This window comes from Symsagittifera roscoffensis, chromosome 1 (assembly GCF_963678635.1).
Source record: "Symsagittifera roscoffensis chromosome 1, txSymRosc1.1, whole genome shotgun sequence".
NCBI lineage: Eukaryota > Metazoa > Xenacoelomorpha > Acoela > Convolutidae > Symsagittifera > Symsagittifera roscoffensis.
The window spans coordinates 6,124,956-6,141,893 of record NC_087062.1 but is presented as its reverse complement, the minus strand read 5'-3'; the positions used below and the strand labels follow the sequence as shown (position 1 = coordinate 6,141,893).

Genomic DNA, 16,938 nt, shown 5'->3' with positions numbered 1-16,938 from the left:
AACATCTTACTACATGCTGATGATACAGTCATAAAAACAACTTCTAAACGAAACTAATTTTGTTTAGCAAGCACTAAACAAACCCTTAACACTTAACTAATAAAGACTAAAACTGTGGTTTTTGGTATAAAATCAGCTGCTAAACTTTCTAGGGACACAACAATATATTGCCAGCGAATAGAAAAACTCAAAAAATTTAGTTATCTTGGAAAAGTTATTGATAAAAAATCAACAGTCAAAAATTATAGACTAAAAAACTTTGGCCAAAAACAGCTTCTTTTGGCATACAATAATTATGTTCACCTATTTTTGCAATATGGAGTCCTCGTTTACGTATCAACTGATAGAACCAAACAAGAACATCTAAAAATGCTGCTGAAACGTCTTATAAAAACCATATCACAAAAAAAATTTGAACCAATCAAAGACAAACGACAACAATATAAGTATTTCACTGTTAAAGAATAACACACTATTGAAATGCTAAAACGTTTGAGCAAAGTAATAAGTAGTGAATACGGATCTGAATTTTTCAAAATGTAATTACTAAAAAATGCAACAAAAAACTTCAACTGAAAAAAATATAGCAAGAACTATCGCATTACAAACTAAATTGCAACAAAGCTATCCATTATTGCTAGAACTTGTATCCTCTTTGACAACTTGCTTTTTTTCCTCTAATTTGTAGAAATGATAAAAACTTTTAATGACGAGACCCCACGGTAAAATTTTTCTCCTTTCATCTTTTGTGAGCAAGTTGGACTCTCATTCCAAATGTTAATTTCCTTTATCTACAAGGGTACTAAAAAACTGTTTTAAATTCTCGCTCTGAAACGCCTAAAAACAAGTTGAATCTAAATTTATCTAGGCGCTTAATCTAGGCGCTGTCTTAAGTAACGTTTCTGTGATTTCTTTATTTGTAATTCCGTTCTGGTAATGTTTTTCTTTTGAAAACAATTTATTGTTTTTATGATTAATTTTATATTTTTAAGGGACGCGTTCCTTTTTTAAGATGCTTTTTAGAGCTCCAACAATCACATTTATAGTTATTTGTTAAATACATGCGATAAATGGATTTCTAAAAAATTAGCGAGTCTTTTTGGTAAGTGGTGGATCTAGGATTTTCTCTCGAAAATTTTGTCAGCCTTTTTTTAGGTTGACTAAATAGATTTTTCAAGCACTCTCAAAGCTTTAAAATTTTGAAAAAAGCCAAAATAGCGTTTTAAGGTATTTTTCGGAAAATTTTTACCCAAAATTTTGTTTTTTTTTGGCCCGTACTCCCTCTAAAAATTAGTATATACTGGCGTCAAAGACGTATTTAGAAAATTTTTAGGGTCCGTCAGCTGAAAATGGATATCTCAAATTAGTACAGAGGAGGGACCCCCTCCTCTCTTAAATCCGCCCCTGTCTTCGGTTATACACTCTAAATGATGAAAAATTGAATTGAAGGTTTTTACAATATAATTGGGAAACTGTTAAAAGGAAACGTAAAATTTTTTATGGGACTGGTAAAAACTAAACATTTTTAGTTAATTAAGCATTAAATTGACTTTTTCTCCATTTTTTATCCAATTTTTGCGAGTTTTCTGCGCATAATTTTCATTAAAAGGATGCCAAATGCGTTTAAAATTGTCATTAAATTCGCACTTTTTGCCTTTTATTAGCTTGATTTAATAATCGGAGTATCAGCCCTGTATTTTAAGTAAAATCAGTTCACCTTTGTAAGACAAATTTTCCTTTAAATTTTTTATCGTTTAGTTATCGTTTAGGGGTATAACCGAAAGAAAACCCAAACTAGCTATAAAAGATGATAATGGCGTGAGAACGTCCAGAAAATTTCCTTATTGAGTTCCATCTACGGTTTTAAAGAGCCAGTTTTCAAAACGATTAAGGAATCAGTATTATCAAGGAAATCTCACTTTTTTGTTGGCACTCATTGGCGTGTTGGAATATCTATCCATCTCCTCGAAGAACTTGTCCAGGGTGATGAAGTCCCTCCCTTCAGTGTCTATGGCGTCGAAGATGGGGCGTAACAGATCGTTCTCACCCCCACCCCCTACCCCGTCCCCTCCCATCCCCCCATTCATGACACCCGCCATTTCGTCCTCACTAAAACAGTTTATTAAACATTAATAAAAGAGAATTTCTCTCAACCTTTATTTTCTTTTTGTATTTTTCGAGAAAAGTGTTGGTATATTGGCTCTGAGTTTGACTTTTTGCGAGCGTTAGTTTTCAGCGGTTTAGTCAATTTCACAATCTGGTCATTTTAGACATTCATAACTTCAGCTGTTATGTCAACTATGAAGAAAATAGTCAACTAAGTTCGTAAGACTGTTTTGAGTGGAGCGACACAGAAATTAACCTATAGAGACTAGGCCAAATTATTACAAGAGGCAAATTATGTAAGATATTACAAAAGCAAAATTGACAAGAGCTTTTTACAGAAGTTTCAAAAAGTTTCATCGATCTTCTTTTAGGCCGACCAGCTTTTTTGAGCGAAAAAGATTTTAGTTAGCCCAAAATGACACATTTATTTAAGAGGTCTGCAGTTAGAGGTCAAACACGCAAACACTTTATTTCCTCGGGGTATTGACCTCCCTGTCACTTTCAGAGTTCCCTTTGGGCGGCCAAGGGGGGGGGGGTCAAATCATTGAGTGATTAAAACGTCCGCTTACATGATCGCAACTTGCAAATATATTTAATAGTAAAATCAATTATTTAAAAAAAGCCAACCTGCGCAATGAAATCAAGTCGTCCTGTGCATAAGGTCTCAGGAATAGATCAGGTTCGTCGGCTGAGTTCGGCGGTCTTTGAGATTTATTAGAATCATAGGCCAGTCCAGAAACCATGTCACCACTACTAGCACTGGACCCAGCTAACAAACCAGATAAAGCAGGTCGCTCGTAAATGCTCAAGTCTTCGAAAGTTGGATCCGGTTACTGAAAGTAGATGCCAAAATTAAGTCAGCTTCAAGTGACGTGTGTAATGACGGTAAAAGATTTGTTTAAAAATTGTATTACAATGATTAAGTGAGTATTTTTTGTAGTTAAAAGAATGTACGTCATTTTTTGTTATGATGACTAGAGAATAAAAATGCAATAATGCTGCAGATATTACGAATTCTTATGACGATGTTATCCGATAAATTCATAGTCAATCATTGTTTCAGTTCTTGAATGCAGTTTTTTGGGGGACCGGAAATTGTGACGATAGTTGGTTCTGTTTATCTGATGAAAATGAAATGGAGATTAAATTTATTTAACAAACAAAATGGGAAATTGAGTCTACAATTAATTTTTAAAAGTCTTACTTTACGTCAGTTATTTTCAGCAAAAGCAACGGGAATTAGCGGCAATGTCTACCCCATAAAGCTTTAAAGGCTTAGTATTTGCTCATTTTTTAATTCAATTTGTTAATTATTTTTATGCTGACTTGCTTTTGGTCTAAATTTCCAAGCCCATTTGTTTTTTTTGCTCCTTTTCTATGCAGGCTCGAAAAAATATATAACCAAACGGATACAATCCCTCATTCTTTGAGAGCGTTTAAGTGTTAATTTGCCCATGTGAAATTGCCTATAAGCAATTATCAAATTTTTTGACGGTGCGGTTTTAATAAAAGTTGTCTGATAGTAGAGAAAGCTGTGTGTCTTTAAGATTTAAAAAGTTAAGATAAAATCTTTCAATCATTACTACATTTTCTAGGTTCTACTGCATCTTAGATTTTTCCATATCCTTCAACCCAATTAAGAAAAAATTTAAGAAACTTACAGAAAACGTTTCACAAATTTTCTAAATTATGGTTTTTGAATATAACAATGGCGATAATGATTGCCGCATTTTTGCGTGTGAACTTTAGCATTAAACAACGTTAATCTTTAGCGTGCGTAGATTATAGTTGACACATTTTGATTGAAATTACAGAGTTAATTACCGCTTTTTTTGCAAAAATCGTGGTATTTGTATATGTTTATCTGTTTAAAAAGTGCTAATCAAACTACAATTTTGATGAATATTTCAAGTTAAAAATGAATGTTTTTAGAAATGGAATGTGCTGATTTAAATTATACGGTCAAAATGCAAAAAAAAAAGATAATGAAAATGCATTTTTCTCAAATTTGATTTTTCTTGATTTGCGAATTTCAGGCCCAAATTTTTACCCCAAAAAGGATCATTTTAGACTTTTCATTCAATTAAAAATTGCACTAAATCTACGAAATCAATTACTGTCAAAAATTATATCAACACAAGCCTCTTGCATGGCCCAATAAAGTTCAGGAAGAGTTTAGCATCCAAAAAGAATTGTTTAAATAAAATGTTGGTTTTTTATTTAATAAAAATGAAATTTTTGGCATCCAAACAAAAAAAATAAATTTTACAATGTTTTGGCGAATATACCCTTCGAAACTTTATTGGGCAACGTAAAAGGCTCACTTCAGTTTGACAATAATTGTCAGTTTGACAATAATTGATTCGTAGTTTCGGTGTAATCTTCAACTGACTAAAAAAATCTAAAAAGATCGATTTTTTTGGGTAAATTTTTGGGCCCGAAAATTGCAAAACAAATTGCACCATAACAATTTTGCTATAATTTTAGGCAAATTTTGTCTTCGTCATTTTTTGTCTAAAATCAGAAAATTTAAGAAAAGTGTGTTTTAAATTTCAAAATTTACATCAGCACTGTATTCGACGCATATTGGACATAAGTTTACAAAAAGATCCCCAGATGAACAATTTGTCTGAAATTTGAGCTCAAGTCATTAATTTTTTTGAATGGCTAAGAAACTCCGTCGATTTTTCTTGGTTGAAAATTTGAGCTTTGTTTAGCAGCCTGGGTAAAAAGCACAAATTTTCCATAATTTTTATCGAAAGCCAGAAAAACAGACTCTTGTCTCTAGGGTGCAAGTTTCTCAAAAGAAAACAGAAGACAATCTATGGTAAAGACAAATTTTTCCATGAATTGGGTTCGAATAGTTTTTGCAGCAGCACAAAAATTTTGAATCCTCTTTATCAAAAAAAACAGCAAGAAAAGTTCATTGGAAAGCATATTATTGAATAACTCTTATCTCGCAACTTTTCTTTTTTACAACTTTACCGACCGACCCTAAAGTTTTTCTAAAGGCGCCTTGGGCGCCAATATATACTAACTTTGAGGGGGAGCGCGCGCTAAAAAAAACGCAATTTTTTTGTCAAAATTTTTCAAAAAGTGCCCAAAAACGGCTTTATTGACTGTTTTTTCAAAAATTTGCCTGCCGCGCAGAAAATTTCGCCAAAATAAGGGCATAACAGTGCTTTGGGAGAGCTTGAAATATCAATTTGGTCGACCTAAAAAAAAAGTCGTCAAAATTTTGGAAAATTTTTTGAAAATTCGCCCCCCCCCCCCCCCTCGAGAAAATCCTAGATCCGCCCCTGCTCAGACGTGTCGCTGTAAATAATAAAGAGCAATTTTTTTATTTAACGAAGAAAAGAGAATCTAAATCAAGAAGTTTAATTTAAAATAGGGGTTTTTCGTGATAAAAACGAAAACTCCTGTAAAAACAAAAATAAAACTTTTGGTTCAATAAAAATCGGATTTTTTCTTCATAAAAACAAAAAAAAACTGTTAAAACAAACAAACCGTTTAAAATTGTAAAAGTTATAAATAACGCAAGTGTTTAACTTCAGTGACCTGTTGGCTAATTTGAAGTAAAATAATTATTCAAATAAAAAGATGCAAATATGTTTCTCTACTTTGAACTCGTTTAAAAATGAAGGATAAATTAACATTTAAATTTTGTCAAATTTTGCGAGAAATAAATGATTATGACATGCGAAGTAATTGGTAAGTAATGTACCTGTTATGTCAGTAGCAAACTTACAAATCAACCTTGATTAAGTGACTATAACAATAATGTTTGATCAAGCGAACGGTTTTAGTACTACATTCCAACCATAAAATAAGCTGAAACATGTTCAACTACAATCAAATAATCGGTTGGTATATTGTACCAAATGTGTACTTAGCTTGAGAAATAAACGTTTGGTACTCTTTATATATGCTATATTTAATGTGCATTCAGTTTTATATTGGTGTCCTTTTGTTTAGAAAATGTAAGTAAGGATGGCGATTTTTCTTACTTGGTTTTTTAGCATGAATAATTTCTTATTCATGCTTGTGTCCATTGGCGTTTTCTGCTTTTACGTGCATTTTTGCTCTTTTCCTGATAAAGATGCAGCAAAAAGTCTCTTTAAAAAACTGTTTTTCAATATCATTTCCCTGCCATTTTGTCCCGGTTTTAAGTTCGCCGTTCAAGCGATATATATATCTAATACAAAAAATGTATAAATTTTCAAACACAGTGATTTATTTAACATCAGCGTTAGAACAAGCAAAAGGAATATTCGTTCAAAAAAGCGTTTTGAAATTTGCTGTTTTTGACTAAACGGGATGTTGGCTTATGTTAAAATTGGCATATAAACGCACATTTGGTTCATTTTTGTTTTCAGTCTGAGCGCTGTAAGCCTCCTTCAAAACGACATAAACTATAACTAAGAAATTTACCCTTGCGTTTTTACACGCAGCTATGGTGCCATATATGATTTGAAAGACCTGAATTAGGCTTCCCTAAAAATAAAGTGTCATATAACTTGTAATCATGTTTTTGTGCCGACTCACTCAGAAAAATGAATTAAAAGCTATTTAGTGAGAAGAAAGATATAGTCAAAAACTATGGACTTGAATTAATTTGAAATCAATTTAAATCGATCTAATAACATAGCTAAAAATTTTGCTCTGAATGGACTCTCAATTGTTGTAGGTTCCGCTTTTTTGCTCTTTTGGTCTTTCAAATTTTAACTATTTTTCATGCATTTCAAATAAATATAAATTGATTCAATTTCAATTTATGTTAGTCTCATTGAAACTTTGCCAACGAAAAAACGAAACCGATTGAAATATCGGTCTATTTAAGTATCTCCCCCATGGTATGCGATGAACAATTTCCACCCTTGTAAAAGAAAGCAGCAAGTTGGCGCTAGAGCTTTCTATTGATAACTCTATTTTTGCTGCAATCTGATTGGCCAAAAAATCGAATATCTAAACCTACTTGTCAATATCTTCCCCAATATTAAAAGGGAAACTCTTCCCCAACTTCCGTTGAATTTTTTAAAAAATAAATGAATGCTAAACTGTTTTTCACACATGCGAGCTTTAGTGAGCGTAATTGTAATAGCACGATTTTTTTCTAATTTTGGTCGCAATTTTTGGTAAAACTTTTGTTGCACCTATACGAATTTTTGATAGCACGTGCTTGGACATTCGATTAATTATGAGTTAATCAGGGGCACAACGGCGATTCGCGGTGATGAGCTGTACAGCTCGTATGTTCGTCCTTTGCCTCGTGGATAAATGGTCTTAATTAGTTTCAGAAATTTTCTAGCTCAATATATCTCGCAATTTTTCGAAATGCACATTTTATACATAAAGTGGCCTTATAATTTCCAGTTAATTACATGCAAAGTTGGTTTATATGCCTTCAGCTTGTTATATTCCATATTTTTACTTGCAAAATTGTGAATATTTGTACTTGCTGCCACTTTTGCTACATCGCATTGGCAACTTATTAGCTTAAATAGCTGCTTTATTTGTGACTCTTGTTTGCCGAATGATAAGCGTTCTATGCCATGAGGGCAGGGTGTGAGACTCTAATTCTCGAGGCCGCAGGTTCAAAGCCAATACGTAGCAAAGTTTTTCTAATTCCAGGCTTAATTCTTCTTTTTCTCATTTCATCTAATAAAGCTGTTTTTTGTGGTCCTCTCGCTTTTGTTAGCGAAGCACAGCTTTGTCTCTGAGTGTCATATTTCTTATTGTTCCGACTTTCGCTACAAAAATAACGGAATAATTATGCTCGGGGTGGGTTTTTTTCTTCAGACAAAATTCGACTTTTAATCTAGCCATTTTTGACGGGATTTTTTATATCATTCGAAAAGTATTATTGTCCCGAGCTCAAATTTGAAAAAAAAAACATTTTACCTGTGATTTTTTTTCATAAAGTTACGGGGGTTTAAAGATTGCCATTTTGGCCAATTTGGGACAATTAACGCGCGATATTTTTCGCGCTATTAACGCTTAAGCGGATGTTTAATCCGTCATAGAAATCGTTCCAAATTGGTTGAAAGAAGCTTATTTGTCAAAATTGATTTGTTAAAAGGAGCAAAATTTATCCGTTTGTAGTTTACATGGCGTGTAGGGGGATGATTTTCACAACAAATGTCAAATTTTGGAGAAAAAAAATCTTCATCATATTTTATTACATTTAATTTTTTTAATACTACTGCTCCATAAACCTTAAAAGGCAGTCGGAAATATCAGGGCTTCGCCCTATTATGAGCAGTCTTGTTTTATATATCAGAGATTGATTGTTTCAAAAAAATCGCTTAAAATTGAAAAAAATGATGCGTTAATTATTACAATAGTCAAGCTTTTTAGTCCAAAAATATTGAGCTCAAAACCAGATCTCAATTCCATTTCAAATTTTTTAATGCTAAATTCAGGTTTGAAAACTTGGGGTACATTGAAAAATTCCAGGTTTCGATCAAACCAGTTGTTATCAGTTTAATGTTTTTTTGTTCCGACTTTCGATACGAAAGTATTGGAATATTTGTGCTCGGGGTGGGTTTTTTTTTCTCCAGACAAATTTCGACTTTTTAACTAGCCATTTTTGATGGAATTTTTTTTATTATTCGAAAGGTATTGTTGTCCTGAGTTATGGGCGATTCCTCACTTTTCCTAAAGTTATGGGGGTTTAAAAATTTCCATTGTGGCCCATTTGGGACAATTAACGCGCGATTTATTTCGCTCGCGCTATTAACGCGTAAGCGAAGATTTAATCCGTCTTAGAAATTGTTCCTAATTGTTTGAAAGAAGCTTATTTGCCATAATTGATTTGTAACAAAGAGTGAAATCTACTCTTTTGCTCTTTATATGGCATGTGGGGGGATGATTTCATAAAAATTTCAAATTTTAGAATTTTTTTTTATTTTATTTTTTTACATTTAATTTTCTTGTTACCACTGCTCCATAAACCTCAAAAGGCAGTCGGAACATTCAAGTCTTCGCCCTGATACGAGCAGTCTTGTTCATATTTGCTATCTAAAATGCTGAGTTATTGATAGTTCTTTAAAAGCCTTTGAAGAAAAATGGAACATTTACGTTCAAGGTTGTTTTTTCAAACCAATTTTGCCGATAAAAACATTGATTTTTCATATAAAAAAAAATTTCATGCCTTTATGAAAAAGTGAATCAATTGATTCCTGAAATATGAAAAATTCTACCTGCGATGAAATTTTGCAAATCTGGGATTATAATACTGTCAATTTTATCATACTCTGGATCATTTTATGCGTGCTTTAAGGATTTTGATGTTGATGATAAATTGAAAGCGCAAGCGCAAAATTTTAAGCGTCGCAAAAAATTTTCAAACAGATAAGAGGCAAATTAAATCTTCAAATTGGTTCCTACACGACTCAAATTATAACACGTGAAAATTGCGAATGGCCACTTGTGGCGAAAAATAAGCAAAGTATCAAAGTTTCATGTACTAAAAGCTACTCAAGAAGTGGTAATTGGTATTTTATGAAGGTTTTGCCCTGATACGAGCATTGGTATTTTTTCATTAAATCTTTCCGACGCACTTTGTCCAAATCCAGGTGGCTTAGCTTGATCGAATAGCGCTGAAATGAACTTTTAGACACTAAAATTGATCAGTTGAGATGCTTTTTAATATAGATTTTGATAGCAATAAACTTAGTTTGAATCAATTTCGTTCACTATTGCGTGAAATTTGGTGGCTAAAAACATTCATTGGATCTACTTTATAGGGGGAGGGATTGTGTTAAGCAGATCCCATTCATTGATATCGATTAAGAGTTTTTCAGGCCCCTAAACTGAAAAAATTATATATCAAGTTATGTCGATTTAAACCGCTTTTCGATGTTTATTTTTGTCAAAATTAGTTGGTTCATTGAACTTGTAAGGACCATAAACCAGGCCTCCCGAATTATTTATTGCCCCAAAAATTATTGCAATAAACCACTTGCAATTATTTATTTATTGAGCTGAACAGTTGCAATAATTGATTGTTTTGACAATAACAATTGCAATTATTTATTGCTGCAACAAAAATAACTGGCAGAAATTATAACCACTATTTCTCAGAAATAAAGACGAGCCAACAACGGCTAGTGAATTATTTATGGAACTTTGGTGAGCCAATCCGGTGCAAGCGTGCAAAAGTTAGCAAACACAATACTTCTCTTGCCGTGTGTAACACGTTTAAAGCATCCAGCTATGAACAAATCAGTTATTGACTTCTACTTCACAAGCATCGGGGAAGATCGTTTCAAATGCAAATGTGGAAGAATAAGAAAGCAAACCAAAGGATCTGGGTTCTCAAATTTGAAAAACCATATTAACTCCTCGCACCCGACTTGGCGAACCGAAGTTTCTAGCGGAGTGGAAACAATTATTAGCAATAAAGCAAAAAACATCTTCGCTTGGCTGGAATGGGTGATCATGGAAAACCGAGAACTTCACTTTCCCGAAAACTCACTAAATATCCATTACAAAGACTTGAATTGGATCCCACCGACGTCCAATAAAGCAGAACGTCTTTTCAGCCGAGCAAAACTGACTCTTTCGGACTGTCGGAAAAGCATGACCCCTCTACGGGTTGAAAGTATAACTTTTCTTTTCGTAAATAGAGATTTATGGAATAAGTTTACAGTTGACAAGCTTTTGTGAAAAATATGTTCTTCAAAACACATTATTTGAGCGAAAAAATAGCCACCAATAATTGCAATAAATAAATTATTGCAGCTGAAATAAGAGCAATTGCAATAATTTATTGTTCATTGAATAATCTGACAATAATTTATTGAGACCATGCAATAGTACTGCAATACAATAATCGGGAGGCCTACCATAAACTGATTAAATTGACCCATGTAACGTGAACGTTTTTGCATACGCAAGAATGAATGCGCAATGATGCAGTTTTAGTTTTTGCAAAATTTATAGCAGTTAACTCGAACTATTAACAAATAGTTTTGAATCATTTGTGAAACCTGATTTGAAAATCATCCGCGTCAAAATTAGAAATGTGTCCCTTTTGTAGTTGAATTCAAAATATTGATAAACTCATGCTATTCAAATTCCGCGAACTCAAAATATCATTGGTAAATTGAGCCGAAGAAATCGTTTTGTTCAAAGCACAGCTCGTTAGCATGGGTAACATTGGTACCTGCCCACTACACCGTAACACTTTTCTACTCGAACTGCAGCTGAAAGTAATCAACTGACAACCTAACTAAATTTACAGAAATGTCTCATAAAAACCTACTAAAAGCAATGTCAAAAAAAAGCAAAAATAAGTTTTTAGAGAAACGGTTGATTTCTTGTGATGTCTAGATTGAATCAACAAACAATTTTTCATCGCCGAAAAATAAAGAATTTTTTTTCGATCTTCTGATGTTCCGATTTTTGAAGAAGAAAATGACTTATACACTTAAAGTGATTTTTGTTCCGACCTTTTGAAGAGAATTACGGAAAATATATTATTATTTTTCTTATACAGATCAATTTCAGCGATTTACTAAAAGTGTTCAACAATTTTTTTCATCTAACTCTTTGAGTTCAAACGCTAAACGTTACAACTTAGTCCTAAAATATCGACAAAATTGCTAAAAAATTGGCTTATTATGGACCATTGAACGACTATTCGTGTGTATATTAGATGCTACTTTCACTGCGTGATATAAAGTCAAGTTTTTTAAGGTGGAGGAGAAATCGCAACTTGCGAGGTTTTTGTTTAACCGCCCCGTGATTGATCTACAAGAACAGTTAAATCAATTTTGTATAAAAAATGTTCTTGCTTGCATATGTAAAAATCTTTGAAAAAACGTTTTGTACACCACATTTTGTTTGAAATAGGTCACCCTGATAAAAAACGGTACTGTTACCAATGGAAGTTTGAAATGGTACGATATTTTACATATTAAGTTGTGCTTTTCATACTATTATCTGAAATAAAACTCTTTTTTTAAATATATTTGGATTTTCATACTGATTGTGAGAATCAGGCGCAAACATTTCATTATTGAGTAAAATGTATTTGACAAATTGATGTTTGAGTAAAACTGATTTCAAAGTAGTTTGACTCCAGCGCATCGTGTAAGAAACGTCTTCTTGAATAAGAATGCGTTTTTTTTTGCGATGAACCTTTTGCGAACCCAAAAACGTAGTCTTCTATGGGTAATTTTTCATAATATTTGATTAGTTCTGCAGATACATTCCATTTCTCGACTTGCATAGCCTAGTGCTGAACGAATTTATTTAATAAGGTAAAAATTGTGTTGTAGTTATGCAATTGTTGCCGAAACAGGAAACTTACTTTGATCTGAATTCTTTAAGGGACTTATTTTTGTTAAAGTGATTCGGAGAAAAAACCGATAATTGTAGTCCAAACCGATGTTTTGGAAAGAGTATCTTCGTTATTGTGATATTCTTGTTACGATATTTTTAACACTTTTCCGATACCTATTTTCGTCAAAACGGATATATCGAAATAACGAAACAAGTCAGTTGGGAGATAATAGATAAGTCAAACTACGCAAAGCAATTCCTAGCTTTTGATAGCGCTGCACATTACAGAACAGGTCAAGAGTGGCCACGCGGGTTGAGTTCAGGATTAGGGAACTGATCTTTACAATTCAGTCCAAAACTAGTTTTGGCTGAAAAAATAGAAAAAATAATCAAAACGTGAAATCATAAAAATAAAAGGAAGAAACCCTAATCGAGATTGAAAAATTTCAGTAGTTGAAGAAAACGTAAAATAAACGTAATTCTTTTGCAATAACGCTTAAATTTGATTTGAGTATGGGACCAATTTTTTTTGGAATCATTTAATTGACTTTGTTGATGTTTCAACGTCTGTAAATCTTCTTTATCTGAACATTTTTTTAAACTGACATTGAACATTGTACCGAAAACGTTCGATTTCACAGTTTATTATATTTCTTTGTGCAAAAATATTATAATTCACAAGTTTCCATAATGATTTTCAGGCATGTTAAAATATTGCTAGCAATGAACACTTCTCGGTAGCAGGAAAGCGACTGCACTGTACAAAAATTTAATTATTGTTTATTTAGTTTCTACAAGTTGCGATTAAAAGGAATAAAAAAATTTTGAGAAATTTAACAAGCGCTTTAAGTTTCGTTTACAAAATTGCTGCTTCCGTTGATTTTTGATCAATCTTTATATTTTTCACATGGAGATGAAAATCGGAAGTTGCAAGAAGAAGGCGGATGTACTGTCGTGTATGATTGCTGGGAGGAAGTTGGCGAAGGTGAACTGCGAGTGTCGGGTGTTCCTCTGGCGGCTTGAGTTGCTGGATGCAGCCCCTGATCCTGTGATGAAGAAAAAGAAGATTCAAAAGTCGAAAGGATGAGTTTGAAATGTTGATAGGTTGAAAGGTGAAAGTAAGAAGATGAGTTGGTTGACTGACAATTGTTTTTGAATTATTTTTTTGAGTTTTGTTTCGATCAGTTTTTTTTCATACAATTATTATTCTAACTTTCATCGCCTTTCATTGGCAAATCTGCATTTTTAAAATTGGCCGTGTTTTAAGCTTCCCATTCCCTGTTTTAACTTGCAATAACCTCGCTAGACTATCGTTTCCAGCATATACAATTACCACGATTCCAAGTGGCTATGATGAAGGGGGATATCATCATCAGTAATTAATACAATATCTCTTTTTTCAAGTTTTGTTTTTCTACTCGGTTTTTTTTGGGTTGTTTCAGAGCGGTCAAATACTCAGAGTTCATTTCTCTCAAAATTCTGCGATCATTTTTTGCAAGTAGTTGCATCGTTTTTCCGGGCATTTTCAATCTTCATCAAGCTCATCTGTGGTAGGATCAGCAAAAAGGGGATTTACATTGAAAATCTATAGCAGCATTGATGCTTTGGTGGCACAGTATCTTGGCATTATCCTACATTGTTGTGATCGGCGTTGAGCCGAGTATAGCTTCCATCTGACAAAGCACTGTATAAATATCATCGATTTTAAGTTTTCCCCATTCACTATTGTTGTGTGACATAGCAGTTTCCTTGACTTAACAGCAGCTTCCCATAGCCCACCGAAATTTTGAGCGGTTGCAGGTATAGTTGTCCAATTGATAACTCAGTCTCGAACGTGATCAGGGAGGCTGTCTCTCTTGTTTCCATTTTGTAGAAGTCTCTTCACTTGAATTAGCTCATCAAATGATCCGATGCATTTGGCATTATATTATTGAAACGATCTTCTGGGGGCATCCTCGTGGAGCAATAACCTTCCTGATAACCTTCAGCCATTCAAGCATTCTTCAGTGATCAAGGCTTTTAAAAAACCCAAGTATAATGCTTTAGTAGAAAAGCAATTGAAAACTACTGTGTACCTCTTGAGTAAGTGTTCAGCTTCCTTGTAGTACTTTGACCCTGCTAAGTTGATACCTATGTAAGAGAATGGTGAAAATGGGTTGACTCTCTCACTAGGTTAGTCTTCCATCAGCTGGTTCATTGATCGACCATGAAATCTGAAGCAAGTGATGCAGTTGCCTATAATTGCTCGAGCATTGTCTTGACTAGTAAGATCAGTTCTGCTGCCAATTTAAGCAACAGTGGCTTTCAATCCACAGTGTATTTGAACAAGGTGACCATAGAAAATCACAGTTCTCGAGAAATGAGTGTTCGGAGGTATGATCAACTGACAATTTTCTTTCTTGTTTAGGCAATCAGCTGCTGCAAGTCGTTCTCCAATTTTTAGCAATCCATCTTCGGCTTGATGTCCAACAACACTTAGGCTTGATTTCCGGCTAAAATCTTGTCCGTTTCTGATTGGTTTCCTTTCTCCTTCAAATTGCTGCTCTTGAAAGTCTTGCAAAAGAAGGTTCAGCCCTAACTTTTGATGCTGATTGCGATCGTGAGTGTTCTTCATCAGGAGTTTCAGAACGAATTTCGCGATTAGAGCTCCATTGCGTAAAACTCTACAAAAATCCCCATCCTTCAAACTCGAAGAGCTTTCCGCTCTTTTTGTTTATCCAAATATTTGATCTCGGATGCTTTTGCTGCTTGTATAGTTTTCCCAGGAGCTGCCTGAGAGACAAAGTTGGTTTCGTCAGACAGATGGAAGTTTGAGCTCGTGCTTCTCTTGATTTGCTTCGAGAACTCCTGGTTGTGCTGAAATGCAAGTTTCATTTGTTTGCAACCAGAAGGGCCCTGACCACCAACGTTGCAAATTTTGTAGTTCACCTGCTGCTATTGGTCTCAAGCTATCCATCCAATGATGGAATTGGTGCGCTATATATGCGCCAACTTCGCGATCCCATTCCAAATCTCCGTTTCATGTTTTTGGAATAGTATCTTCGCAATTATCGTTGCAGGTGCCACTAGCCCAAGGGGACCAAAAACTCTTCCCAATTTGCTTGCATCATCCGGCGACTTATTGAAGGAGCTCGAATGCTTTTTGGCAGAGGTGATGAGCTGCTCTCCAATATTTATAGGTGGAATTCTGTATTATGTCTTTGTTCTCTTTTTAGCACGTTTCAGCTGACCAGAGATTTCCATGTGATTTGCTTATTTTTTTCTCATTTGAAAAACTCTGGATAGAACTTTAGATCTTGTTTGTCAGGAAATGTTTTTTGGCATGGTTGAAAGGCGTTCCTGTTTTTAATTGGGGTCAAATTTTGAATTTTCCACTTTGAACTTTTCTGTCGAAATTGAGCATATTAGGGCTCCTGTGAACTCGGCTTGATTTTTGCGAACAAATTTGTATTAGGCATGTGGATGTTTCCTGTCAGTGGAGCAAGCCAGTGAAGCAAGCTGGAAGTCGCTTTGCACTCGTTTTGCTTTGCACCGAAACGAGTCGCTTTGCACCGAAAACGAAGTCGCTCTGCACCGAAAAGTTTTGCTCAACCTTGGCTACTTTGTGGGTGGAATCTTTCTTGAAATTTGAAAAAAAAAATGTTTTTGAACCTGGTTAATGCGTAATCGTCTTTGGACACTCATGCTGAATGCAATTGTCAAAAATGAGTTGCACTCTGTTTTGTTCTGTTTTTTAGCATTTTGCAAGCGTCCGGAATTGACTTGAGTTCTCGTGAAAATTGTTTCCTAAATAGTTCGATCCTCGTCAAAAATCTGCGCAATTCAATGGGCATCTCTTGGGGCTCGAATGCACCAAGTTCTGGTTACCGGAGGATCCGGCTTCCTTGTCACCTAGTGTGGCGAACTTGGCCACAATTATGGCTTTTTCGGCAGCAAATAGAATTACTTCAGAAACAACACTCGAGACTTTGGCTGGATTGATATGATTTGTAGTGGCATGGGACATGCCAATGGGCTTCACTGACTTCAAGTTATTCCTCCACCAGTACTAGAAACAGTCAGAAATTGGATAGCAATTGAGACCAAGAGTTTTGACGCAATGCTCAATTTTAGCTAAGAATAATTTTTTGTTTTCAAGCAATTTGTCGGGTATATTATTCATGACAACCTTGCTGTTCTTTGCCTACTTCCGAATGACAAGCAGGCTATCAGAGTGTCCGTGATATTCTGGCGAATTCTGATGGCTCGCCCTCAGTATCTGCACCACAGATCTGGTCATCCACGTAGAAGGAATCGCGAACTGCTAGCTTTGTCTGTTCATCATCTGTTTTGTCGGTGGTTTCTGACAAAACTCGTATGGCGTGATAACTACTTGAAGTTCTGCTGTAGATGGCACGAGTCACTCGGTACTTATCCGGCAGAGTTGATGTAAATTTCTGTCTTAGGGTCTCGTTCTTTTTGCCTATGGATCTTTTTAATGTCACCAGATAGTGCAATTGTGTAAAATTGGAACCGAACAAGGATGTTGAACTGGTCTGGATA

At 34.4% G+C, this 16,938-nt stretch overlaps 2 protein-coding genes across 7 annotated transcripts in view; both read right to left on the bottom strand.

Moving 5' to 3' along the window:
- Window positions 1-6,062, bottom strand: part of LOC134857080 (uncharacterized) — a 34,637-nt gene extending 28,575 nt beyond the window's left edge. For 3 of the 6 annotated variants that reach the window (XM_063873430.1, XM_063873431.1, XM_063873433.1), the window contains exons 1-2: window positions 2,734-3,019; window positions 1,920-2,109 (exon numbers count right to left, since the gene is read on the bottom strand). In XM_063873430.1, coding sequence (XP_063729500.1) covers window positions 1,920-2,109; window positions 2,734-2,849 — 306 coding nt within the window. In that variant the 5' untranslated portion in view covers window positions 2,850-3,019. The other 3 variants (XM_063873428.1, XM_063873429.1, XM_063873434.1) reach the window with 3 other exon arrangements.
- LOC134843901 (uncharacterized) overlaps window positions 1-16,938 on the bottom strand; it is a 681,357-nt gene that overhangs the window by 406,188 nt on the left and 258,231 nt on the right. The window lies entirely within an intron of this gene.